General features: G+C 38.7%; 2 protein-coding genes across 7 annotated transcripts in view; one reads left to right on the top strand and one right to left on the bottom strand.

Annotated features, from left to right (window-relative positions):
* Positions 1-18781, bottom strand: part of uggt2 (UDP-glucose glycoprotein glucosyltransferase 2) — a 42093-nt gene extending 23312 nt beyond the window's left edge. For 4 of the 6 annotated variants that reach the window (XR_005692228.1, XM_040005625.1, XM_040005627.1 and 1 more), the window contains exons 1-23: positions 18648-18781; positions 18089-18233; positions 16413-16495; positions 16183-16313; positions 15442-15554; positions 15131-15308; positions 12078-12174; positions 11927-11999; positions 11675-11775; positions 10048-10147; positions 9533-9593; positions 9168-9259; positions 8320-8470; positions 7159-7278; positions 6671-6756; positions 6406-6541; positions 6015-6146; positions 5759-5923; positions 5152-5275; positions 4975-5073; positions 3649-3743; positions 2910-3119; positions 460-591 (exon numbers count right to left, since the gene is read on the bottom strand). Coding sequence is in view for 5 of the 6 variants with exons in the window: in XM_040005625.1 (XP_039861559.1) it covers positions 460-591; positions 2910-3119; positions 3649-3743; positions 4975-5073; positions 5152-5275; positions 5759-5923; positions 6015-6146; positions 6406-6541; positions 6671-6756; positions 7159-7278; positions 8320-8470; positions 9168-9259; positions 9533-9593; positions 10048-10147; positions 11675-11775; positions 11927-11999; positions 12078-12174; positions 15131-15308; positions 15442-15554; positions 16183-16313; positions 16413-16495; positions 18089-18213 (2604 nt within the window). In the remaining variant the exon portion in view is untranslated. The remainder of the gene's footprint in view (positions 1-459; positions 592-2909; positions 3120-3648; positions 3744-4974; positions 5074-5151; positions 5276-5758; positions 5924-6014; positions 6147-6405; positions 6542-6670; positions 6757-7158; positions 7279-8319; positions 8471-9167; positions 9260-9532; positions 9594-10047; positions 10148-11674; positions 11776-11926; positions 12000-12077; positions 12175-15130; positions 15309-15441; positions 15555-16182; positions 16314-16412; positions 16496-18088; positions 18234-18647) is intronic. The other 2 variants (XM_040005626.1, XM_040005630.1) reach the window with 1 other exon arrangement.
* A 587-nt stretch (positions 18782-19368) lies between these two features.
* Positions 19369-27262, top strand: part of hs6st3b (heparan sulfate 6-O-sulfotransferase 3b) — an 80416-nt gene continuing 72522 nt past the window's right edge. Inside the window, exon 1 of the mRNA XM_040005636.1 lies at positions 19369-21067. Coding sequence (XP_039861570.1) covers positions 20520-21067 — 548 coding nt within the window. The 5' untranslated portion in view covers positions 19369-20519. The remainder of the gene's footprint in view (positions 21068-27262) is intronic.

The raw sequence follows: 27262 nt of genomic DNA, 5'->3' as shown, positions 1-27262 counted from the left end.
GAGTTAAAATGAGTTGAACTGTGGCTGGCTACTTGTTCAGACTGTGATCACACACACAGTTTATTTATTTATTGTGTTTCCGATTAGAATATTGGGAAGTTGCTTATGCACAGAAAATATGACACTATTGCACACATTTGCTTCCTCCGTGTGTAGCATGACTGCAGGGCTTTTCCTGCTTATGAAATTTTCGAGCACCAAAGAGCTTTGGTTTTTGCCCAGAGAAAAATCACCAGGACTGAGTTTTTATGTAGGTGGGGTTACTTTTACTCATGAGCCTTTACCCATATGCCAAAAAATAACAGCAGAAGTCAGGTTACACAGCCATAAGTATATGTGTTCACTCATTAGTGGCGTGGTTCTTTTAGACCGAGGAAAAACCCTGGATTTTCTGCCATTGATCTGATTGACTGCATCCATTGTCAGTTTTTAACTATGCATAAGCTGGAGCCCACTCACCCTCCCATTGCTGATCACTGCACGCTGTCCAGGATTGAGTTTCAGTACGTCTTGACAGAATAACTGCTGAGTGTGGATAAAATCAACTTCAAGAGTGTTGAATTTTTTCTCAAAGGCATCCATATCCATGCCCTACAGCAGAAAAACAAAAGTTTGTTTACAATGTCAGATAAATTGATTGCATCGCTGGCTGGCTAAGAATATGTGATGTAATCCATAGTTTGTGGTCAACTGAAATATCCAATAACGCAGCTGAAAGACATTTCTCTCATTTCAGCCTGTCCAAAAATATAAAGAGTGATGCATTGACATAAAAATGATGTATGTGAGACAAAAAAAATAAAAATTATTCACAGAATCATTGATGCCTCGCATCAGCACAATCACTGCAGTTTTCAAACATAAAATATTTCAGCCAGGCCTGTCAGAAATGCACATGTGTGAAAATGAGATTAATCAATTTGTAATTAATATAACAAACTCCTAATTAAACCCCTGCCAGTTTTGTCTATAACAAATTAGGTTTGGGAGTGTGGAGGGTTTGTGGAGTCAGGTTATTAGTTTCTCCAACATTTCTCTCCTCAGGAGAACAGGTGAAATACCAATAATGTCAGCACAATCCAGTCAGCAAGTCTGTCTGGCAGCCAATAATAAACTCATATCCCTTGGCTTTGGGTCTCAAGTCACACTGCTACATCCTACCTATCACCCCATCTCTATTTCCAGCCTATTCTCTCCCAATTGTGAAAGGCTAGTATAACTGAGGGGAACTTCATTATAGTAGGTCCTAAATAAAAAACAAACAAACTACACAATCTACTGCATAACTGATGGTGAATATACTCCATCAGCTGATTTGTTGATTAGTGGCTGAGAATTTGCTTGCGTATGCACAGTCCTTTGTGGGTGGTTACTGCGCATTACAGCATGAAGACGGGAGAATGCTTTAGTTCTGCCTTAAAGCAGCAGTGATGGTCAGGCTTGGCTGAAAACATGTGGATCACATAACCAGAAGCTGTGAGCAGTTGGCTATTTATCAGCTTCGGGAGACCATGTTTACACCAGCATATTTTAGTTAAAGATTCATAGCGTGTTGCAGTCTTTCAATGGCCTCAGTGACATTTCAAGTGGAACTGACAGTGAGCAGGCTGTTTGCCTGGGTGTCCAAGGAGTGTGGAGTATCATGCGTGCTGTAAATGCATTCCGTGAGTTGATGTTCAGGAGAGAGATAAGAGAATGGGCTCATCAATCACTATTTTCCTGACTGCGCACTTTTTCTCCTTTTACCTCCATTAAACCATTTACCTAATCAAATATATTATTAAATACTTATCAGTTATATCAGAGCAAAGCAACTTTCTTACCAAGTGATGCACTTGGTATGAAACTGAAGTTTTTTCTTTGGACAAGTAAACTTTGATAAGGTAGCCATGCACAAGATTCAAGTTAATCTAACTTTTGTGTGTCTAAAATAGATAGCGTTCCAACAGTTTTAACTGCTGTCTACTTTATAAATGCACACGGATTGCCAGCATCTTGCCATCAGTCTGAATAAGTCTTTGTCAATGACTCAACTCAATTCAGGTCATATTCTTGTTATATTTCTATAGAACAGGAAGGGTGCTGAACACAAATGTAATAGTTATATGTAATAGTTAACAGGCAGCAAAAGATATATAGATATACAATTTTCAACAATTTATCACAATTATTCCCAGGTTTATTATCAGAGATAGATTGTATGAAACTGCCAATTTGATCCCAGTCGATCACAGACTGATACCCGACTGACTCCATCTTATGCCAAGATTTATGGCCGGTTTTAATGAGTGTTCCTATGCTTGACAATCTTATTGTGCAACAAAAAAATAACTGCAATAACTTTATCTTACAGAATAAAATAAATATTTGACAAAGATTAACTTTGAGGACATAGTTTCCAGTTAAAAAAGGTGACAAATTAAAATGTGCGTTATTGGAGCACTGATAATATTGGAAAATGTTATAAATCACAAGTATCATATTGTGGGTGAAATATTGCGATAATATAATATCACATGGTGTCTGGTGATTCCCATCTCTACTAAACATCAGCATGAATATAACGCATCCAAAATATATAGATGGGTGGATTGTTGGTGGCTATACATAGATTGTCTAATCTATGTCTAAATTTGGAAATAGTTGGATTAAAACAAACACCTATTTGATCAAATAAAAACTCAAAGTAAAAAAAAAAAGGAGCAGTGAAAAAAAAAACAAGCTCTTATATTAGATTTTCCTCTTTCAAGGTTTGCCACCTTCAAGGTAAAAGTCAAATCATGTGGTTACAATATGATTTAAAGTAGTGATTCTAATATAAAAGAATATATATATATAAAGTCCAAACAAAATATGTGTAGTCTGAAAAGAAAAGAAAAGAAAAGAGCATTCTTTAATCCCCTCTTTACCTGCATCAGTAAGTCTTTCATCTTGGTCCCCTGCTGGAGGAGCTGGCTGCTCTCCTCTTTTAGGAGTTTATGCACAAACTCTGCCGCAGCCTTATTCTTCTGGGTGAGGAGAGAGGCCCAGATAGCCCTGTACAGCACAGTGTTATCGTCGTAGGGTTTTTCACTGGGGTTATCTATCACCCCCACACGCACTCCAGGACTGGCCTTCTGCTTGCACACACACGCGCACACACATATAAACATAACGGCACTATAATTCACAGTAATAGCAGACATGCTCATATATCCAGCTACCACATATGTCACTGATGAAGAGCTCTCAAAAAATAGTGCTTTAAAGTAAAGATCTCACCTTTTCAACCTAATCTACTACTAATGATCTCTAAATGACAAAAAGAACATTTGCTTTATTACTTTATTCATCTGTAGAATATCACCACAACATATTTCAGTTAAGACGAATCTACACTGATGATTTTTTGTGAGAGCACACAGCAGAAAATGACATTTTAATTATAGTTTTTGTTATGAACCTGCCATGATAATCACCACCAAAACCATTTCAGAGTTCTGCCTCCCTTCCACTTCTATTTGATTTTTTTTAGTGCACAAGTTTTGTTGCTTTAAGGATAAGTTAGAGTATTAGATTTATCTGTTATGCCTCCTAAGACGTCCTGTGTACATCCTAAATGATAACATAAATTAAAGAAGTGAAAAGAACAGTATTGATTTTACTTACCAGGTGTTTCAGAGCACTGAGCAAGAGTTTTCGTCCTGACACCTTCTGAAAATCCCCAACTACCCACAGAGTTACAGGAGTCATCCCGTCCTCATCTGAGGTAAAAGAGTAAAATCTTTATAGAATAATGTGTACAATACAAATAAGAGCCATTACTGCCATTACTGTAAACCATTCTAAACTCAGACTCGACTTTATATTCTTTAGCTTTCTAATCGTAAGTCTCCTGTTATCCCCAAGAGCAGTCTATTTTGGTTTCTAGTGTCCTGTTCTTTCCTGTTCTTCAGCTGCAGCAGTCTGTTCTCTCTTCGAGTGTAAGGTGTAGCAGCTTCAACCATGTCTGACTCTTCTTCTTCACAAGTTGTTTTGCTCACAGAAGTGTCGCAGATTTTTTGTTTGTTTTGTTTTTGTACCACTAGGGACTGTTTTTCATTAAATCCCAGGAGAACAGCGGGTTTTTTGTTTTTTTCGTTTTTAGATATTCCGATTTGGTACCAACTAAAGGCACTTAGATCCCATGTGTTTCTCATTCTAATGTTTGGTTAACATAACATTTTGGCCACGTTTGTGCGCTTTTATGTACTGAGGTGTAGCATTAATGGGATAGTATGCAGGTGCAGCTGATTAGTTAGCCACAGCAAGTATAATCACTTCACCAGTAGAGGACAAATTTATTTATGAAGAATTCAATCTCTCAATGTTGACCTAAATGTTTACACAGCTTTCAAAGACAGTGTCTTGTAAAAGGTCCTACTCTGTCTATACACTGATAATCACATGACATTGAGAGGGGAATGAAATGTAGTTATTATAGTGAATGTTTAGTTTGTGTCAGAGGTGAGAGAGACTAAGACATCTGTCACATATTATAGAAGAACCTTGCCACCTGTCATGGTTATATTCCCGCCCCGGCCAGTCAGCCAGTCCTTCAGAAAAGCAGGCAGTTGGCCCGACAGCTACTCCACAGAGAGAGAATGGCAATCAGCCTCCTCTGAAACACTGCAGCTAGACTCTGGGCCCGAGCAGCGAAATGCAGCTCTGATGACCATTTAGACTGCTGGCCAAAAGCCAGTCAGAAGACCCAGCAATGATTTTGCTGGAGGCACAGCCTGCCAGCCCTAATAAAACCCAGTTTCATATTTCCATACATCAGCAAAGCAGTGTGGGATTCAATTTGTTTATAACAAAAATGCTAATTTTACAGATACACCTTATATTAATGTACAGTAGTTATTCCAGTTTATACAGCATTATGTTTCTAAATATGAGATTTCATCTGAAATAGTGTTTACTGGGAAAGCAAACCAAAAAGAAGTGACTTCTTACCACTATTTGTGAAGTACTTCATTCTCTTAGCAATCACTGCCGTTTTGTCTCTGGTGTCCACATAAGAAAACATATATGTGTCTTCCCAATCATCTGCAACTGCATATAAAGGAAAGTATAACATAAGAGGAATGTAAACAGTGGCATCCATATTTTATGGCATAGAACAAGGAGCACCTGGAGTGGCTGTGAGGTCAAGGTACTTTCGGTCACTGCTTAAAATAAGAGGGTTCATTCTGGGAACCACATTGGCCTGTTCCATTAGATAGTCTACCACATCTGAGCCTTCAGATAACTGGCCCTATAAGGTGAAGGACATAAAGTGTGTTAGTTACATAACTGACAGCATGAACAAATTGCCACCGGTGCAGTTCCCCAGTGCTTGAGTACTTCAGTTCACTCATGTCTGGGTTTTTCCTGACTCAAAGTGGGCCTTTGGGAAATGAATCATTATTGGTCCACATATAATTAAGGTAATGAGTACACATTGCTTTACTTAACAGAAGTCTTATGAATTTCCCTCTCATTTCTTCCCATTTGAAAATTAAAACTGTATTTTGTCACTCAGTAAATTAATCTCCATTCAAAGAAAACTCTTTAAAAAGATGTTTTTAATGACATTGCTGCTAATTTTGGTCAGATTTTCTTTCATATGCAGGACAAACCTACCTATATATGAATGAAAAAATTTCACCTCTCATTACAACAACAAGACAAAAAAAACACATTGGTTTCATAGGCTGAATATGAAGAGTGAGTCTTGTTTCATGCAGATGCATCATACCATAAAGACGGCTCTCTGAAAGGCAGTAGTGGTGTCCATTATGCGCTGAAGGATGACTGTTTCCAGCTCCTCTGGGTCCATCTCATCAGGGCTCAAAGGGACTCCATTAAATAAAGCCAAAGGCAGGGCACCCAAGCCACTCTTTTTGTAGAAGAGCGCACCATCCTACAGCCAACAAAAGTTAAAATCAGACCTGCTGCTCTTCATCAATCATACGTTATTACTTTTACTTTCAATTAACAAAAAAACATCTTACCTTCCTTTTATCATCATACTCTGATTCAACTCCTAGAATCCTTTCAGAATTGGCTTTTGGGAATTTTCTCTTTAGGTAAGCAGTGATTGTATCAGCAGAGAGCGTCTCCCCTACATCGACTTTGCTATACAGCTGCAAGAGAGTAGCAAGGAAGTTCAGACTTGACCATCACTCTCTTCAGATCCCTCTCAGTGTCAGTACTTTCCACCGCAATTTTAAAAAGCAGATAGCTGAGGAAAAATACCACTGACTCATCTATTCCAACAATGTCTCAAACTGTAGGATAACACAAGTAAAATATTATGCAACTGATTTCCTAGGCACGTAGAGATATGAGCTGGCAAGAAACACTTGCTAAAACAACAGAGATTTATATATGTGATATACTTACTGAGACCACAGACATCAGAGCCTGGGGTAAATCATACTCGTCTGCAATGTAATTCAGCAGTCGGTAAAATCCAACCCCTGCATCTGAGAAGCCATCAATCTCATCTTTGGTGTTGACAACAAACACAAATCCAATTCTGTACAAACGGGACAAAACAAGTATTCAATTTGCAGGTGAAATGAGAATCACTACCAGGTAAAGATTATGAATGCCAAGAGCGGACCATATAAACAGCTGTGGAGGTGTGAAAAATTGCAGCATCTACCTCAGGGGGATCTTATGCTTGTGGAAAAGCTCTGCTAGCTTCACGAGCTCACCACTTTCTTCCTGCAGTGGATCTAAGAACAGCACCTAACAGCAGAGGTATCGTTATCAACCCCTGGTCGTAAAGCTTTGCAAACAACTGTGTGCCAACCTGACTTACACATGAAGCAAACTTTAGAAAAAAACAAATCAAAAACCAACACATCAGCAAGTTGAACCCAGGCAAACTAGAAAAACAGAGGCAGTGATTTCAATTTTTTATTTTGTCTGACAAATCCTAGGACATGTACAATTTAAATGTATAATAAAGACCTGTCTCAGCTCCATTTCCTTTATTACCCACACCACTGTTTTTTCTTTATTGCATTAATGCAGTGTAAACAAATAGGAAATGCAAAGTCCAGCTGACTAGTACTCAAACCATGTTCTAATTTGTGAATTTACTGGCTTGTCTCTCACTTGGTACTTCAGTTGTTCTGATAAACTCACCAGGTTAAAGAAATTGCGTCTGATCTGCCGGATGACTCCGGGAAAGGTGGCTCTGAGGAGCTCCTGTACACCAGTTGGCCAGCTTCGGTACATTAGGTCATTCTCAATGTCATTTATCCACTAAAATGTACAGGTACAGGGCGCAGAGGAGTTAGTGGGAAAATATTCACTAGTTAATAATAACAGTAATCCCAAAGGTGCAGCCAAAATATGAAAAATAACAGAGAGATTAAATATTTAATGCATGAACAGTTCAGACTTCCTCTCTGGTTGTCATATGTAAGAATTTAGAGACATTTCATTTAGGAATGTGGAATTTTATAGATATATACACTTGAAATCTGCCCAAGGACACAACGACCGAGACTGTCCAAGCCGGGGCTCGAACCGGCAACCTTCCGATTACAAGGCGAACTCCCAACTCTTGAGCCACGATTGCCCTATGTTCTATTTCACAATATTAAAGAAAGTGATCCAGAGCTGTGAAATTTATTGGGTTACTCCTTTTCCCACATTTAAATTCAGCTTGGTAGTTTTGTGTAATCTTGTTGAAAAACAAACAAATGGCACCAATCATGCAACACGTCCTCCTCAGCAGAGGAATTATATACATGCAAATAAAGCAAGTAGAATGCCAGTGAAGCTGGCTAGTTTTGATGTATATAAAATTACATGTATTACTGTTCTTAAGTTCTTCGATCAGAGAAAACTATTGGACCCTGTAGATGTTTTTTTTTAAATAATCAACCAGAATCAGATGCATAATGATCCATCTGGCAATAATACTGGTCTTTCTCTGTGTAACTATGAAGCCTCACCAGCAGACTATCAGCAGACTTCGTTTCTGCAGGGGAAATGCAAGTTGACAAATATTTTGGTTGAGGGTGGACAGGCTTAATATCGTCATATATTTCTGACATTTTTATGGTACTTAATGTAATAAAATTGCCAGCGGCATCAAATGAAAACTTGCAAGTTTTTAATTTGATAACATTTCTTGGCTAACTTCCAACTTAATACCTTCCAAATAGATGAGGTTCCTGGATAGCTTCAGATTGTTGCAATAGGCCGATGACTGCTCTACTAATTTCTTACTTTAGGATCCCTAAACAAGAACACGTGTGTTGATCTGGGAATATAGTCCTTTTAGACATCACTTACCATTATAGCTGGGTGTCTGATATCTAAGGCATAACTGTCATCCACAGCATTCACAGGTAATCTCAGCAGCTTATCTTGATGTTCTCCTTTTATGCCTAGATTATGTAGACCCTCTAAGACCTTGGCCTCTGACTTAAGTATGTCCAAGATGCTGAAAGTGCAAAATGATGTGTTAGTCTTTGATTCCATCTGTGTGTCAGTATATATGCATTGCACCAAATGCTTTACTTCTATTAGAGAGTGTCTTTTATTAATGCAATTTATTGTGTCCTTACTTTAAAACATATTATTTTGTTTATAACAAGTGACATTCACTACAAGTGGTAGTTATTATGCAATATTTCTATCAGGAAAAACATGAAAAATATAGCCCCAGCCAGATACATTAAACCAGATATTCATTCATTGATGAATATCTGGTTGATATAATCATATATTATATCTGTGGTATTGAAAGCGATATTCAATATACCATGATGGAAAATGTTTTCTTTGTCCACAAAATATAAGTCAGAGAAGCCCTGGACTTTTATCTTGCTAACACCATTAAAAAAGTAATTCAGCCAGAGCCAAGGAGATGACCAGCTAAAAGAAGAAGACAGCACCCTTTGTGAGTGAGAAGGACGGGTTATTCTGTCCAAGAGGAAAAAAAGGTGAAGCTGGCATTCATGTATCCATATTGTGGAAAATGACAATTCAAACCACATCAAATATTAGGATTTAATACATATTGAAAACTTAAAATTACTACAGCAAGTCATGATCGTATTGCACAAAGATCACCCTAGGTCTGGCGCTTCCAGGGGGGAGCACAGGCATATGACTGTACCTTCCTGCTGTGTTCCTACCTGAAGGGATTGTGAATGTCCAGATCAATGTGCAGCCCGTTGATGAAGAGCTCACCGTCTCCTGGGTGAACACCAATGGTCTCACTGAGGTGCTGAAAGAACAAGCTCAAAGTGTTAGTTGAATCCCAAAAGCCCTAAATGATTGATTCTAACATTAATGTCTGATCTTTTCACATGAAACGATGTGCACTGAGACTACAGAAATAAGTAAGGGTAGTAAGAGAGTAGGAGAAAAGAAAAAATAAAATGTCAAATTTATTGTGAAATTTATATGACACAGAGATTAGAAACTGATTCTCTAAAATAGAATGTGTGCAATGGCAACAGATATTATCAAAGACAGCAACTATGCTATGATATCGCACCTTTTGGTTCTCCTCAATTTCTTTTCTCATTTCCTGCTTTACAGCCACTCTTGTCAGTGATCTGTGGGAACAGTAAAACATGTACAGTCACCATCAGCTTTTACCGCATCCCCAGCCGGCAGTAAAATGCCAGTTTTAATTTCCAAAAACCTGTGGGTCCTCAAGATGGTGCTTTTGCAGTCAATTCCCTGTAAACACCCGACTCTTACTCAGCACTTTTTGAAGTTATTACAAGCTGCCGGTACCAAAATAAGCAAACATCTTTTAAAAAAGCTGATTAGATCCCTGTACAACAAATTATCTACATTCATTGCAGGGTTACAAATTGTCACAGAAAGGAGTAATAATCCTCAAATAAATGGGGCTATAAAAGGAATACTTTATGTGCACTTTAAGAACAGCATTTGTTTGGCCAAGATTCACACAGGGCAGGGCTTTGACAGGAATTGTGAAACCACATAAAATGTGTTAACCATTGAGCAAGAAAAAAAAAAAAATAGGATGAATTTTCTTACCTGGCTTTGCTTGGAAAGTTCTGACTGAGATCTCGCAAGAGCTTTAAAGCATCAAACTTTGGTGCAGACATGATTCTAGAAGCTGCCTGGAAACTCAAATCTACACAGATCGAACAAAAGAAATGATCAACATTTATACATCTATGAATGCAAAGGTAAAGTCAAAGGTGGCTATTAGCTTTTCAAGCTCTATTTTCTTTTAAATACATAACACTAGAAGGGGCACCTGCACAACTTAAGTGGATTTCCTATGCAGATGATGCAATAATCTACACAGCTGCATTCTCTTCTCTGCCACAGGCTCCAGACGATCCTTCAAGAACTGCAAGCCTCATTGTAACATTTGGCTAAAATTTTTACGAAAACTCACTGAATACTCAGTGTATGCAGACCGTTAAGGGGCATTTAAAAAGAAAGAGCACGGCAGCAATGTAGCAGCGAATGAATGCCTATTAAATTTAGCGATGGCAGCTGTGTAGCACAATGTATATTTTGGTTGGTGGTTACACCTTTAGCACTCATTCTCTGCAGAGCTGCATTAAATACAGGAAGGTAGTGAGCTTTTATTTTAAGAGTGTGTCTTCAGCTTATAGATCAGCACAGTGTTGTGAAAACTCACATTGTTCAGTGAGATTGTGCACCATGGGCTGTTGCACATTTACAGAATACAGTTAACTGTCAGGACCATCAAAATAAAAATGGTAGGCACTCGGACATCCACTCAGAGCCTCATGCTCACCGTCCGATGACAAAACTCACATCACTCAGACCCATACAATATCAACCCTGTAAGTTTCCAAAGCAGAGCTCCACTCACAAATGCACCATTTTCACACTGCTTTCATTGTAGCTGCTGTTTATAGTGCAATGTGACAACATCCACGCCATGAACAGTTCCACATATGTTGTGGACTTATTGCAGCCAAACAATTGCCACCTACCAATGAGTACTTTATAATCAGATTTCTTGGCCCTTATTAAGTTTAATGTGACATTAGCAGCGGTACATATTTTTACACAGAAATAATGTTAAACTCCCTCTCTCCCCTTATGATACTGCTTCTGTAGATCACTGCTCTACAGGGTACCCAAGATTTGTTCAGAACTTGGTAGAACAGCCTTCTTTGATTTTATGACCGGGTCACGAAGTAACCTTCAAAACACACTAAGGCTCAATAATTTTCTCTCCCTGGGGGAACTTGAAACGCTGATTTAAAAAAAAAAAAACTGTGCAAGTAAAAAGCTGGATTTTACTCCATGTATCTGCAGTCCTTTCCTTGTTTTAATGTGTCCCAGGTTGGCTTTTTTGTGATTTTACAATTTTTGTAACCTTGCAATGCTGTGCTTTCTTGGCCAAGACTCCCTTGAAAAACTGTTTTTTAATCACAATGTATGATTACTTCCTGGGTAAATAAATGTTACATTAAAAAATAAAAAGTAAAATAAACCTCACCTGCACTTCATCAGTAATAAAACATACACAGTGAAGGCCTCACCTTTGATCCTCTTTTCAGTGTCAATAAATCTAAGCTTTTTCTTAGTGCATGATAATAGCAAATGCAGACAGACATTAAAAATATCCTCAAACTGTTGTCAACAGCACTGAAAGGAAAAAAAAAACTGATACCTTGCATTTCCCATACTTTGAGAGGGGCCATGTCATTGGTACTCTCAAGAAGATGTTTGCGAAGCTCAACAAGATGCTCCTGGAGTTCAGGATGAGATTTCCTTAAGAGAGATAAAAGAAAAACAGAAAGACACGATACAAGGTGAAGATTTCTTTTTGACTCCTAATCAAGTGGTGTCAAATACACAGTGACAAAAACAACAGAAAAATAATAGATTAAAACATCTTTAGGACTGATAATATATTACTTACTTTAATGTCCCAAAAAAGAATCCTTGGACTTCATCATTATCATCATCCTCCACATTTATAACCGTCTTTGAATCTATAAAGCAAGAGATTCGTGTTTACTTGCCTGAGAAACAGAGTTCAACACACAATGTTGGATAAATCACTAACTGACCTTTTACTTCAGTGTCATCCACTGCTTTGTATTCTGTGCTTTTGATAGCCAACTCAACACCATACCCAGATAAAAGCATCTTTTGAGGCTTTGGATTCTGTATCAAATAAAAGCAAAGCAATGTAAAACAGTGCAGAGTTGAATCTGAATTAGAGCTCTATACAGAAGATACTTTCTGCCTATATGTACCCACTATACTCTATGTGAACAAAACTACATTCAAACACATTTGAAGTAGAATGCATCACACTGGGTGAGTTTCGGCTTGAGACTGTCGCTGGATGCCATCTTTGTAATAAATTTTTTCCCCTGGTCAACTATAACTGGAGTTATGAAGTGGAAAATGTCTCGAAGCAACAACGGTTTAGCCACAACAGAACACGCTGACACTAGTGACACGCTGACTAGTGCTGACACATTATAAACTTCCTATAGAAGTGAGAGATAATGACAGCACAAAGATCACCCTGGCTTTACAGCCAGAATCGATGTAAAGTACGTCTCCTAATTACATTTGTTTTTGTTCAGTTTGTTTCAGCATGGCACATCTTTAAGCCCATATCTAGGTGCCCACATACTTGTGGCAAAGCATGTTGCCTTTTTATAGATTTTTCAAGACTACAGTCAGTGAAAGTTATAGACTATGAAACAGTTTACCTGTGGGAACAAAAAGCACACAAACTGACACGTACAGCAGCAGATACACTGACATTCAACCTTGACACCTGTGTCACCCAGACACTGCTTCAATCTTTCACAAGCATAACGAGGAAGCTTCCACACCTACACACCGCTTTTCTTCAAGAAAAGCACATTTCCTACTTTCAAAGGCATCTGTTTGTCAGTTAGGTTTTAGAAATCTGTTAATTCTACCTCTGAACATTGGTCAGTCATACATGTTGTTCAGCAGTGTCCATTTGATCAGGAAAAACTATGAGGAACAACATTTTTTTTTCATGACAGAAAATATAAGTAATGGATAAAAAGACTGTTTACAGTAAAGTGTTAACTTTTTCTGGCCATCTTTCATCATGAAATTTGGCTTGTTTTTTAGGGTGTTTTTTTTTGCATAATCCTGCTAGGAGTCAAACTTCAGTGAAAGCAAAACCTCTGTGACAGAGTTAATTTAAAAAGAAGGATAGACAAAACAGCAGCGACAAACAACAAACACGCAGTCGGCACTCTAGCTTTAATTTTTTTAAAAAGCTAATCGAATGCTACTAATGGAACAACTGCTAACACATCACAGAAGATTTGAAGCCAGTGTTCCGTTTTATTTTGAGTCAGATATCTTTCCTGTATGACTTATCACCTAATGAAGTAGCCCTCCAACATGTTCACCAAATAAATACGCTTTGACAAATGACACTGATGTTGAACAATTTAGCATCTTTTTTCTAAGCTCAGATGGAAAACAGGATTTATGTGAACAACAACAAGTGAATCTGGGTTTTTTTTTTTTTAAATGGCATTGCTCCTCTTCAGTGGACAAAACACATTGCTGTGATATTGCTCATGTTAATCAAGGAGAAACCTCTGAGGCAAAGACAAAATTTCTAAGATCTCCAGTTCCTCTAGTGACTAATTCAGGCTGTCTACAAAAGCAAGCATCCCCATAAATTCCCATGTTATAATTTCCAACTTTATAGCATTAAAAAGCTTATTCAGGTGTTGCAGTAGTTATCACTTTTGCTTCACAGCAACAACGTCCTGGCTTTGAATCCAGTAACTGACTAGGGGCCTTTCTGAGTGGAGTTTCCCCCCATACTTGTGTGGGTTCTTTTCAGGTACTCCAACTTCCACCTGCAGTCCAATGACATGCATGTGTTAGGTTAATAATGGCAGTTCTAAATTGGCTGTAGTTGTGAATGTGAGTGAATAGTTGTCTGTTTCTCTGTCTTAGCCAGGGTGTTCACTGCCTTTCACTCCATGATAGCTTGAATAGGCTCCAGCCTTCCAAGACCCTGAACTGGATAAGTGGAGCAGCATGGATAGATGGATTAATTTACAGTCTGATAAAAACAAAATGGTTTATGACTCTATGGATACCTTCCCACTTTATAAAAACTCTGATGAAGGAGACTTTTTATAACTCATCCACCTAGATGCTAGAGTTAGGAGTGTGTCTACACATAAGCAGCTGGAGCTGATGGGTGTCTTTAGGCCTCACCTCCAGTACTTCCAGTTATTAGACTTTTTTACTGTGTGTGGAGATGGTGTATAATGAATTCTCAGGCTTATGTTAATTGCTTGCTGTGTGGTACAGACCATCCAAGAGGTTTGTGCTTCAGTTTTGGAAAGTGAAATTCTATTATTGTACTAATCTGTTACCTGCCACAATAATGTGTGTATCTGTGTATTGCACCCACACAGTTTGCCAGCACGGGATCCAGCTTGCCTACCAAACTATCAAGCATTGGCTGACAACTTAGCACCTTACCCTTTCACCTGAATAAGTTAGCTTCTGGATCCAAAAAACCCACATAGCAGCAGCTAAAACAAACTTCAAAACACAGAATTCAAAACTATTCAGTGGCTGCTGTGGCTACTTCTATTTCTTTATGCTGTCTTTGATGCTAATTCTAAGTGAGCAGGATGAACTATGTTTGAGCGATAGCAGTGCTGTTCAAACACAGTTTCCTTAAAGAGATTTACTAAAGAGAAGTTTCCTGTTGTATCACTGATTAGCAGTAATCAGTAATCATGAGAAAAAAAAATATACACAAAGATGGCATCAATGTTTCATTTTAATTTCACTGTTGGAAATGAATCTAATTTACTTCTTTTTAAAGACAATAATTAAACAAAAAGAAGTCTGTTAAAATTAATTCTACCAAAACAGCAGAGAGCAAAAGTCAAAATTTATTCGTCACTGTTGCTCTGATAACACTAGTTCATCAATAATTTCAAAGTTCATTTAGAATTTTGTTTTTATTCTCTACAATTAACCACGTCTACAAAAATATTTATATATATTAATAATAATTAATAAGTGGAATGTAAGTGAGAGTTAAGGCAAAGCAGTGGGGGGAGGAGGGTATATTTCTACTCACCGCTACAAAATGACGCAGCACATATGTAAGTGTGCCCTTTTCAGCTTTCTCTGACAGCGCCTTGTGAAAAGAGGTGAACTTCTTTGTTCCAATCTCTGCATACAAGATCACAACTGGCACATCTGTTATATTGACCCCTGGATATGTGTGATCGTTCTTGTATAAATATGGTTTTGGCCTGTGAACATTTGGAAAATGTGGTTAAAGATATCCCAGAGCTAAACACTGATAGGTGAAAGCATCAAATATTAAAAACACAATTTTAAAAAGTTTCAAATAACTACATACATAAATTCAAACTTCCATGTTACCTGCCTGCAGCTGCCTTAAGGAGCTTCTTGATGTCCTTGGTGCTGCAGCTGTGTTGCCCATGGATGGAGACAAAGGCTGGGCAAGCCTCAGGCGGATGCTCATCTTTGGCTATCTGTTATGAACAGAAGGAAGAAAAAGAATGTTTGGTAAAGTGATGGCTACAACATAACCTTACTAAAGCCAGGGTTTGCTGGTTTGGTCCCCACCTGAATTACTTGTTTTAAAATACATGTGATTATAACACGACCACTTCTCTACTTTTGAGGTTAGGCATAAAAGTTTTATTTTCATAAAAGTGTTTAGTTAGGGCTGGATCAGTTGAGCCCTTAGTTATGCTGCTACAGTTTCAGGTTGCTGGGAGATATCTTATGATGCACTGAGCTTGTCTTTTCCAGTCTCCTCTGTTTTTAAACCCCCTTATTTCCCACTTCTGAAATTCATACAGAGAATGTTGTTCTACTTGTTCTTTTCATTTTTGTGTTGTTTTGTTTGTTTTTCATCATACTTTCTGTGACCCCCCCCAGTAGATGGCTGCCACGCCGTGAGCTTGGCTCTCCCAGGGTGGGGTCTCTCCTTGTTAAAAACAGTTCTTCCTCCGCAACACTGCTAGGTGCTTGCCTATAGAGGATTGCCTGGATTTACAAAGTGCCTTGAAATGACTGAGTTTTAAACTGGATCTGTACAAATTAAACTGAACTGAGCTGAAAATATTACTTTATAACACTTTGATCAGAACATACCTGCTGGGATGCATGAACAGCTGGTGAATAGGAGCGCAGGGCAAGAGCAAATTTGAGAAGATTAACTTGAAGATCTGTGAGGAACTGTCCGGCTTTCTTAATGATCAAGTTGTAGTACGAGCGCACCGACTCTGTAGAATAAACAGTGGTGGGACAAAAACTCAAAACTCAGTTCAATGAGTTACACCTCTTCATATAAAAGTAATAGTTTAATGTAAAAATAGACACACCTCCGTGCTTGTATACAGTAAGTTCTTTTACAGTGTCGACAAACTGCCAGAATTTCTCATTCCCATCTTCTCCAATAAATTCGCTGCACATGAAAATACGTAAGTATAATAAGCAAACATTATTTTGCTCCTCAGCAGTTAAAACTACAGACCACCAAAATCATTAATTTCTGGAAGTAACTGTGCACATATCCACTGTAACTCATCATTAAACAAGATAAAGGATCAAGTTTTTTACTACGACTATTTAAACACACAATCCAATTATATACGAACATTTCTACGAGGTTACCAAAGAGATTGGCATAACTAACACTGATGATAAAATCATCACAGACTATTTTGAAACAGGAGAGGCCACAAAGAAGGATGCAACAGAGAAGACAGACATTCCAGCTTTAAGCATATCAACTTTACCAGAAGTACACCAACAGGGATACAGCGAAGTTATATTTTAAGGTGATTTAAAAAAGTTAAAGGCAGTAAAATTACATTAGATCAATAAATAACCAGTATAAAAATCTGAATAACCTTCCAAGAGTAATAAAGTAGAACGTTTTTGTGGTGATTTTTTACATAAGTGTCCTTCAGAAATCATAATAAGGCAACTCATAACATAAACAAAGTGATGTTTATATTTGGTCCCCATGAAAACGGCCTTGCTTGGTGACACTTGTGATTTAATTTGAAAGATAAATGGTTCTGTGCTGAATAATAAAAAATAATATAAATGTGAGAATTAAGGTTTTCTAAATGTTCCAGCACTGTTTTCTACTGTGATAAACACAGTGAAATAACTTCTGTCTATTACTTAAAGTCTATTGTAAATGGGCTACAGAATGCACTTTTTAAATTGTTAGGTCTGTGATGGGATTTTTTTTTTTTTTTTTTTTTTTTTTGATAAAGGGCCTGCCTATTGTTTCTGATTTGTAAGACTTCAAAATAGATAAAAGTCCTGTATGGATGATGGCTGTCAATATAACAAGATTGATTTTTCCACAAATGATATTCTGTTTTAGTTTAGCTACAATGTAACACAAGAAAGTCTTTCAAAAAAGCTAAATGATGGTAAACTACAATGTATTTACGACCATGAGCACAGTTACCGTGGAGAACATTGAGGCTGTGACCTTTATCTGGTAATACAATATACTATTATAAATCCTTAATTGCAGTGATTTTAAACAAAACAAAAACAAAAACAAAGAAGTAGGAAAGGGAGAATACAGTTTCCTAGTAATATTCGTGGAACTTTCAGCCCAAGGTTGGCTGAATCACCAAAATTAGTGCTATTATCCATCAGTCTGCAAGGAAAGTTTTGGTGAAGGTTTTGGTTACGAAAACATCAGTGTTGATGTAAGAAGTGAAAGAATTAGTAGTGAATAAATAAATAAATGCATTAATGAATAGCAATCAGTAACTACTTTAATACTAAATAAATAATTTCAGTTTGCTTTCAGGTGAATGCAGTGCAAAAATAGAAATCATTCAATATTTCTAGTCTCTGGTCCTGTCTCTGGGAAGTGTAATGAGATTTTATTTTCTGTTTAGGACATTTAAAGATTAAAATACAAACCGCAGATTAATAAAATATAAAAACTGTGCATTTAGGAGGAGGGGCACCTGGCCGTGCCCCGTTTTATTGTACATATGCATTTCCAAGAAAAGTACTGTACCTCGTCTCCAGGAGGAAAGGCGTCATGCTCCACTTGGCTTTAAGACTGGCAGTGACGCCTTTGGGGGCTGATATTACCTGATTTATGTTCAGCAGCAGTAGCGACAGCACAATAACGCTCCTCATTGTCGCGATGGAACATGAACCTATAGCAGTGGTAGAGAGCAAAAAAGTATGCCGTCAGTTCAGCTTTTGAGAGGTGCCATTGAGTGCCACGTAGTTACTCTGAGTTATTATCTCAACCTCAAAGCCAACACACACGCACACATACTCGTCTGAAGAAGAAAAAAACAGCTCGCAAGATTATGGGAGATGCTAGAAACATGAGAGGTGTTCGTTAGCCAAGGAGAGTAATAATAAAATAACGTCTCCTCATAAGGGTCAGGCAAAAGAGTGAAGTTAACTTAGCTGCAGACTACAAGTCAGCTGCCGTGACATGAACTAAAACATCCCAGCAGCGTGATTTAACTAACGGAGACCACGAGCATGGGTTGCCACAAACACGTAACAGTGGACAGACTATTATTTAGCTACAGTGTTGCCAATAACATAGAGCTCACCCAGTCAGTGATGCTAGTGGTTTCCATACAAAGCAAAGGGCTTCATTCAGCTGGATATTTTGGGCAGCTAACAGCCTGTACGGCTAGCCTGTTACCGGGGTTGCGGGGTGTCGAGGTGTCTCGCGCGGACCGTTATTCCTACCCGAAAGAACCGGAAACCGGAAAACAAAACGTGGCCTTTAATTATTTTCAAACACCGTTTTTTATATTGTTTATACAGACCAGGCGAGAAAGGTCGTTGTATAATTTAATTAAATTAGATGATAATGTGGCAAATTATTCTGGCACATTGGCAGACAGCTAAAGAGACAGACGCTGAAGCTCAAGCACTAGAGCATGTTGTAGCAACACTAGTAGTGAGTGATGCGTGCGCGTGTGTGAGTGTGTATTTATTGAATCTCCAGTGTGAATCTCCAGACACTTCCTGTAGGCTGTGGAAAGGAAAAATCCAAAACAGTGAATCCAAAAATTAACCGAAGTTGTTACATTACGTTTAGAATAACTTTTTATTTTTCTAGCCTTCATAATGATAGTGATAATAATAATAATCATTATAATAATAATGTTATAGATTATTTGAACTACTTTAAAGCTATATCAGTTATCCATTCATTCCTTTTTTTTTTTTAGTTTTTATAAGATTTCCCTAAAGATCAGTAAAGATTGTTATGTATGATTTGTTTTTGTTTTTTTGTTTTGGGGGGGGGGGGGGGGGTGTTTTTGTTTTTTGTTTTTTTGTTTTTGTGTGACCCTACTTTGCAAATGTACCCGCAGAGAGACATTGTTGCCCGCAGAGAGACATTGTTGTTTTCACATGCTTGTCTTGTCTTCACATGACCGGTAAAGTATTATGTCCAAAATGTGCAGACTATTGTGTGGGGAAGCACACTATTCCTTTAAACTCAATTTCGACATCACTTTAAAGGTGCATTTAAGCCTTTCTAAATTTAATAGCCATCAAAACGTCACTATAAGGGCAGTTAGCCAATATAGTGACACAAAAATAAAAGGGTTACATGACTGAGCTGCAGATAATGGGAGAATAACAGGGTGCGCAAAGGAAATGATAGATAGATAGATAGATAGATAGATAGATAGATAGATAGATAGATAGATAGATAGATTGGAAGGTCTTTGTATTTAAATGTGAATAAATCTCAGTATTGTCTCCGTTCAATATCCGTGTGGGCTTCTGGCTTCGCACTGTGTTAAACAAGATTATGGGATGGACGGGATGGACGGGATGGGATGAGGAGCTTTCCCAGCCCAACCGCGACGAGAGCATAACGCCTATTTGTCGGCTCGGATGCAGCAGCATCCTCTCAAACGCACTGCTTCAGTACAGTCAGATCTGTCTCAACCCGTAAAGGATGCCGTACCCTGCCGGAGCATTCATGCAGCCCAACAAGAAGCCGTGCGACATTTCTGCAGAAATAAGTATGAAGATGCACTGAACCACACTGTGATTTACACTGCATGGGACCAGCACTAGAAAGAAAGAGGGAGTCAAACTAAAAAACTCTCTCATCCGACTGCTTCGTTTTCAACTTGATACCGAGGCATGGGAGTCGTCGGCTTGGATGCAGCTCCACACCAGCTTCAGAAGTTGGACAGGCAGAGATTTAATTGCCATGACTCTTGAATACGGACAGGACTTCCAACGCAGTGCAGACGGCGTGCAGTATTTTAGGGTCCTTAAGGTGGACTTCTCATTTTGTCTGAGTGTCTTTGGAGAGTGTTATCTGATCAACGTGTTGCATTTAAAATATAGGCATCTTTAATCTGTCTGAGGCATGGAGGAACATTGATCTCCGAAGTGTCCACGGGTGCTCCTTATTATTCACAGTAACGGAATGAAGACACTATCTTGATATGATGGATGATAGATCCAGTAAGCTCATTTTAGTTCCTATTTTAGCTGTCCTTTTTGTTATGATAGGTTATCAGTACATATGTCCCGCTGGCAGTAATTCATGCCACTTTAAGACTGAGGAGAAATTTAGAGGGGTGAGTCTACTTTCAACCCCTTATCAGGACAGCGATGATTTCTACAGAGATCAAGACCTGGAGGATGACAGCCCTCCGAAACTATCGTCGAAATTCAACTTCACTGAAAGAGACCTTGACAGACACGTGGAGTTCAACATCAAAGGGGACGACGTGATAGTGTTTTTGCACATCCAGAAGACCGGGGGGACGACTTTCGGGAGGCACTTGGTGAGGAATATTCGCTTGGAGCAGCCGTGCGACTGCAAGCCAGGGCAGAAGAAATGCACGTGCCACCGACCGGGGAAAGAAGAGTCCTGGCTCTTCTCCCGGTTCTCTACGGGCTGGAGCTGCGGACTGCATGCAGACTGGACCGAGCTTACGAACTGTGTCCCTGTCATTATGGATAAGAAGGAGGCCCGGAGGAATAAAAGGTAACGCGTGAGAGTCTCTTACAGAAATGCACCCAGTCCCCACAACCCTGGGGGATGCAAAACAATAATGCCCAATTAAACCATGTGACCATAAAACCCTTAATGAATTCAAAATGTAAGTTTTGCCTTTAAGGAAAATGCACTGCCTCTCTTGAGTGGAGAAGTAAGCGGGGATGGAATGGGCACAGGATGGGATGGGTAGGTCTACTCATTGCTATTTCCCTGGAGGGCTTATACAATTGTCACATTAGGTACAGTATAGTGTACATGAACTTTTTAGGCATCCCCTGTAAGAGGTGAGACTGGAGATAGCTTCTGTAGCTCACTGTAACAACATTCATATACTGTTTTTAAACCTCTAAAATATAAATCTCCCGCAAACAGTTAACAGTTAATTGTGCTTAATTGTGCTTAACACCTATCCAAATAACTACTAATATAACTGCTAATATAATTCAAATAAATCTCCAGTGATACAACCTCCTGAAAATGAACAGAGAATTCTATAAAAGCCACTCTGAATCATTCTTTGCCCAACTTTTGTCCTTGAGGTGTTGATGAAGTTGTAAAAAGCTCATGCTCGAGTGCAACTCCTACATCAGGAGCTACTCACAATTCTCTGTGCACCCTTGGCCTTTATGTCTTGCGTTGATGAGTCCCTCTGAGGTGTTTTTTTTTCTTTGTTGTTGTTGTTGGCACGCAAAAGCAGTGCGCCACTCCCGTACCACATGAAGTCTCCTCATTTGAAGCCATCTTTACTTCATGACTGAGTTCAAATTTTTCCAGGATGTTTGTTTGTTTGTTTGGTTCTGTGATGTCACCTCACAGGAAATGCGGAGAAGACCTGCTTAATTCAAAACCCATTATCCGTCAGCGTGTTGTGTGGTAATTACAGTTAAAAAGACATTTGCAAATGCTTCTACTAATGTACAGTCTTGTACAATTACTAAAAGTGGGTGTACTGCAATGAAGCATCCAGTGGATGAGCAATGCGTGTTTGAGTGTTTTTGCTTAGCAAAGTGGATATGTGTATATTTCCGTGCAGCTTCCAGAGTCACTGATTCTTTTAAAAAACTGCAGTAGAAGATACTCGTGCAAGTACTACAAACCGAAGGTGTACTGGCCAAATGTCTTGTTACATTTTTTATTTTTTTAAACTGCAGATAATTTCCTTCTCTGGTTCATATATATATATATATATATATATATATATATATATATATATATATATACACACACACACACACACACATATATATATATATATATATATATATATATATATATATATATATATTACACTGAAGTACTTGAGCGCATGATTTATTTCTGCTGTGCCAAGTGTTTTCTTTACTCAGGGAAGTGCTCACTAGATGCGACAGCTCTTCATTTCACAGCTGCAGCATCCATTCTGCTCTTACAGTCCTCTCATGCCTTGTTCCTCAGTGCGCTCCCGCAGCATCTATTCTGAGATTATTCTGCCACGACGACCGAGACTGTTGGCAGACACATTATGTTAGACCACCTCACTAACCAGCCACTGCATAAGGCACATTTATGTGCCATTTGAAAGAGATGACTAACAGCGTTATGCAAATTTTATCCTCATAATTAATTTGTGTATGAGAAATGCCTTAAATTATAATATCATAAATGGTATAAGGTCAAAGTAAAAAAAAAATCACCCTTGCCCAGCAAAACATGCCATTTGTAATAAAGAAAATACTATAATCCACTTAGAAAAATGTTTAGTCCACCTAAGGGCACGCCGGAGGAATGCCAATACTATATCACTGCCAAATTCTGATGGTACGGCCTTGTTTTGTGATGGGAGCCTCTGAGATTGAGTGTCTGTCTGAGATTGAGTCCTGAGTATACGACTTGCCAGCTCCTGAGGTGGCAGTAAGGGGAGGCCGGGGCTAGGAGGGCTGTGATGGCACTGCCTGCGTGGCATGGTGTGGCCTTTTCAGCCAGGCGGTGCGTTGCGTGCTGCATGGCGAGCCAGCCGTACGGCCCAGGAAAGGTCAGGCATGTCAGACTGGATCAGCGTGTCCTGCGGTGTAGCTCCTCTGGAGAGTGCTGTCAGTCAGGGGAGAAGCGGAGCAGGCAGGCGGCCTCTCTTCAGGGACTTTTTGGAGAAACATACTTCTAAGTGCTGTCCTCTTAAGTTGCTTTGTGGAGAGCATCACAGTATTACCTTGTCTGCTGCATGAATTTGGCTGGCTGAGCAGGTTGTTTTTCCTCTCAGGCGATTTCAGAGTTCTCTGCTGAGGACTGCTGCTGGAATTATTTCTGATTGGTACATGTTCATTATCTAACTCTCCAGTCAGGAGTAACTCATGCAGATGTATTCAGTGTGACACTGGGCCGCAAAACAAGGTGCTGATTTTGAAAATGTATTTAACGCTAATGCGCCAAGAACTGACTGAGTAAATGATGTCTTCAGAAGCCTGTGTAATAAAAGGTTAGTATTAGAGAAATATCTGATGTTCTTCTCTACTGAAATTGAAGCGAGCTCAGTGTGATATTCTACCACCAGGTGCAGCTGAACATCTGTCACAGAGATAAATAAACAACAGCAGAACTTTATTGTTGGTCTGAGGCAAATAAACTTGATTATAAAACTCTCAAATGAATCAGCGTGTCAGTCAGTAAATGTATGTAACAATAATCTGATTTGTTCTGTGTATGAGAAGATAACAGTAAAATGAAAAAAAATCCTTTAATAAAATGACTTAATTTGATGTTTACGATGTTAATGCTAAGCACTTGCCATAGTTTGCAGAGTGTATCCACTCTGAGTGAATCCACATAATCTCTAAGATCTCTCAACCAAAACCCGGAAACATGCATTATCTTTCAAACACGAGAAAAGACTTGCACTGAAAAGTTTATCAGCTATTTAAAATGTGGGGGTGGGATCTTGTCATTTTCCCCCCACATTCTTCTTTATATCATTAATTTTTCACAGCACCACCACAACAGCAAATATAAAAGCCTATACTTCGTTAGTGTTTGACACGCACTCGAGCGCTGACGTGATAAAACAGATGTTCTGGTGATGCTTTTGCACTAGAATTCATCAGGGTCACCCTCCTGTTGCATAACGTTCACAATGTCAGCATCTCTCACAGTCTACAGGGCAGATCGGATGCTTCGGCAGAATTAAGGCTTTGCTTGGCTCTCGCTATTTCGGCATTTGGTATTTTAGTGATATTTAATGGTCAAGTCTTTGAATTAGGGCTAAGCTAATTTGAACTTTATGATACCTTGTCCTTTTATTGTATCGAAGCAATATTTCGCTTTAGTTGAACTTTTGTGATGCTGGTCTCATATGAGTTCAAGCACAGCCAACCCATTATGTGCGAGTTTCACAGATATTAATAATCATTTTTGCTGTCTGGAAGTTTGGTTTCGTTTTGAATTCATATTAAGTCTTTGCTGAATTTTGGTTCAGACTGTCACAAACAGCTGGGAGTAAATTTCCTTTTCAATCAGTGATTGATTCTTGTATTAATTAAGTACCATTTTACATCATTATTGTCAGATAGATGTACACAGCAGCTGCCAAAGCACAAGGTCAAGAATATCACAATAAATATGTGAAAATTTTAATTAATTGCACAGCAAGAACAAGACACCACATTTCCCAGCTGTCATTAGCAGTGTTATATATGTGGATTAAAAACTACCTTTCATCCAGGGAAGTGTGCTCTAGAAGTAACTGACAAGCTGATACTAAGTAAAGCAATTTGATAAATACATAAAAAGCCACTAAATAGGCAAATCTTTATAAAGGTTATTAATAAGATTTTGGTTAAACCATTCGGTTCTTTTTTCAGTTTCTTTGCTATTAATAATATAACCCTTCTTTAGAGCTGCTGGTGTGCAGATCAATCTGCTGTCACTTCCCTGAGGCCTGCTTCTGCAGCACAAATCCATTAAAACTGGGATGCGTGTCTCATTTGAACCATTATTATTTGATATTCTTTGTTATAACTTATTAAGACACTGCACAGATGCACTCACTGTTAATGTAAATGACTCATCCTTTTGCATAAGCAACATTTCCACCTTCTAGTTTTTCTCCAGTTTCTGTCTGTTTGTGTTTGCAGTATAGCCACATTTCCTTAAAACCTTCATTTTGTGCATATTTGTGCAGCCCATAAGCATCCACGTGGAGATGGAAGGATATTGAGAGCACTTTTTGGACAGCCCCCCCCCCCCGGTTTCACTTTATCTTATTTCCTCCCTCCTTTTTTTGCTGTTGCCTCGTGATAATATCACGCATATGCTGATGTTGCACTTTTTATCAATTATACAATCTTCATTAGCAGCTTTCTTGTTGCGTATGCATAATGAACGCTCAGTTCAGCAGTACAAAGAGACCAGCGTCAAAACACAGCACGGCACAGACCCTCGTCGATGCTCTGATTGAATGAAATGTTGAAAGAGAGCAAGAGAGAGACATGTGCCTATTTAGCAATGTCCTCTACTGTGATTCTGAAAATCGATTTCTAGATCACGGCATCCTCAAGGTTTTCATGTTATGTGGACTGTGTTCAAAGTTGAGCGTATTGTGTGTCGGCCTGAAAAGGCAGAGATAACGAAGGATTTGAAACTTGAGCAAAATGATAGCACGGTTTGGTTTTGGGTCTTTTTAATCATCTTTTATTGTAGATTATCACCTTGAAAATGTGGATATATCCTAGTTGTGGAGTTACACATTATGTATCTTTGTGTTACTGTAAATGCACTATGCAATATAAATTGTTCTATTGGAAGCTGAAGGAAAATATCCTTTATATTATGAGGTCATTGGTATTAATTTAATGATTATTTTAGCTTAAAGTTTGACAAGCAATAAGGTGAAGCAGCTACCAGAATAATTCTTTATTCATCAGTAATATGGTGCCACTTTATTAGCAGATGAAGCTACTTTATCCCTGTTTCCCAGAACTGTGAAAGTTCCTGCCAAAAGCATATTTTTTGCCCACCAGTCTTCAAAATAACATATTCACATTCCCTTCATTTCTACAGCAGTCCAGCAGGAGCAGTAACCAGTGTTATTCCTTACTCACCCGAATGACATGCCCGAATCCTTGGCTGAATAACACCCCACATCATATTTTATTCATAATAAGTGATGCAGAGAGGGCTGCAATTACTGTGTGGTCGTTACCACTTACAGCTCTGATCAGTGAACCGTGCATGTCTCACTCTGTCTGCTACCTGCGTATGACATCTACCAATGTTAGGCATATTCCTGAATCAGCATGTGGGAGGGGAGTCATTAACAGCCTGACCTAAATGAACTTGAATGCGGTGAGCAGCTGTATTTTACATGTTGTCATCTGCGTTCCCGCTTTTGTGTTTACAAAAATAGCTTGTCAGTTTGACTTCATCCAAGTCATGTTGTAGTTTGTTTTTTTCATTTCAAGAGGATCGAGGTCGTATTGACCTTGAAAACAGCAGCACGTAAAACAAATGACTCCTCTTTCCTTTTTTTTTTATATTCATTAGAAGGAGCTGCCATTTTTCTTCTTTGTCTGACCAATGTGCTGTTAGGCTATGTGAGAATAAAAAGAATAGCATTCATTTGAAACTTTTGTTAAATACATAACATATCGTAACAACAAATAGAGCATTTCTCTTGTTGCTCTCTATGAACTCAGACTTTCTGAGCTGAGTGGAGAAGGGAAAGTGCAGACTCGCTGAACCAGCAGGGTAATGGATGCCCTCTGGGCACAGATGAACCTGAATGAGGAAAGTTGAGCAGATTTACAGTTCCGGTCGTATCTTTGGATGTAGGAGGGAAAGTGCTCATCAAAATGATGGGATGTTTAGTATGTGTGAAGCTGAGAGTGCCCTTGCAGGCTTTGGACTTCCAGGGTGCGCAGATTGCTTTTCCTGTGTCATTAATTTAAGTCGTCATTGCTGGCAGGCCTGATCCAGTTGGTTTGATAATTAAGCATTACCTCTACAGAGGGTACAACAGCATATGTCAAGCAATTGTTCACCAGTGTGACAAATAAAATTCAAATTGGACTATGTAGGGGGAAAATATGAGTGGGGAAACAAAGACTCGTTTGCGCAGCAGCTTTTTTAGTCGCTTTCGAGGGTAGATGACATTTTTGAGAGGCCGAACCATTCGAAAGCTTGACCAGAAACACATTTTTATTCAAATTTCAGAAT

Source organism: Simochromis diagramma, unplaced genomic scaffold (genome assembly GCF_900408965.1).
Source record: "Simochromis diagramma unplaced genomic scaffold, fSimDia1.1 OVJJ01000501.1, whole genome shotgun sequence".
Classification (NCBI taxonomy): domain Eukaryota; kingdom Metazoa; phylum Chordata; class Actinopteri; order Cichliformes; family Cichlidae; genus Simochromis; species Simochromis diagramma.
The sequence above is the reverse complement of the archived record's forward strand: the minus strand, read 5'-3'. Positions and strand labels throughout refer to the sequence as shown.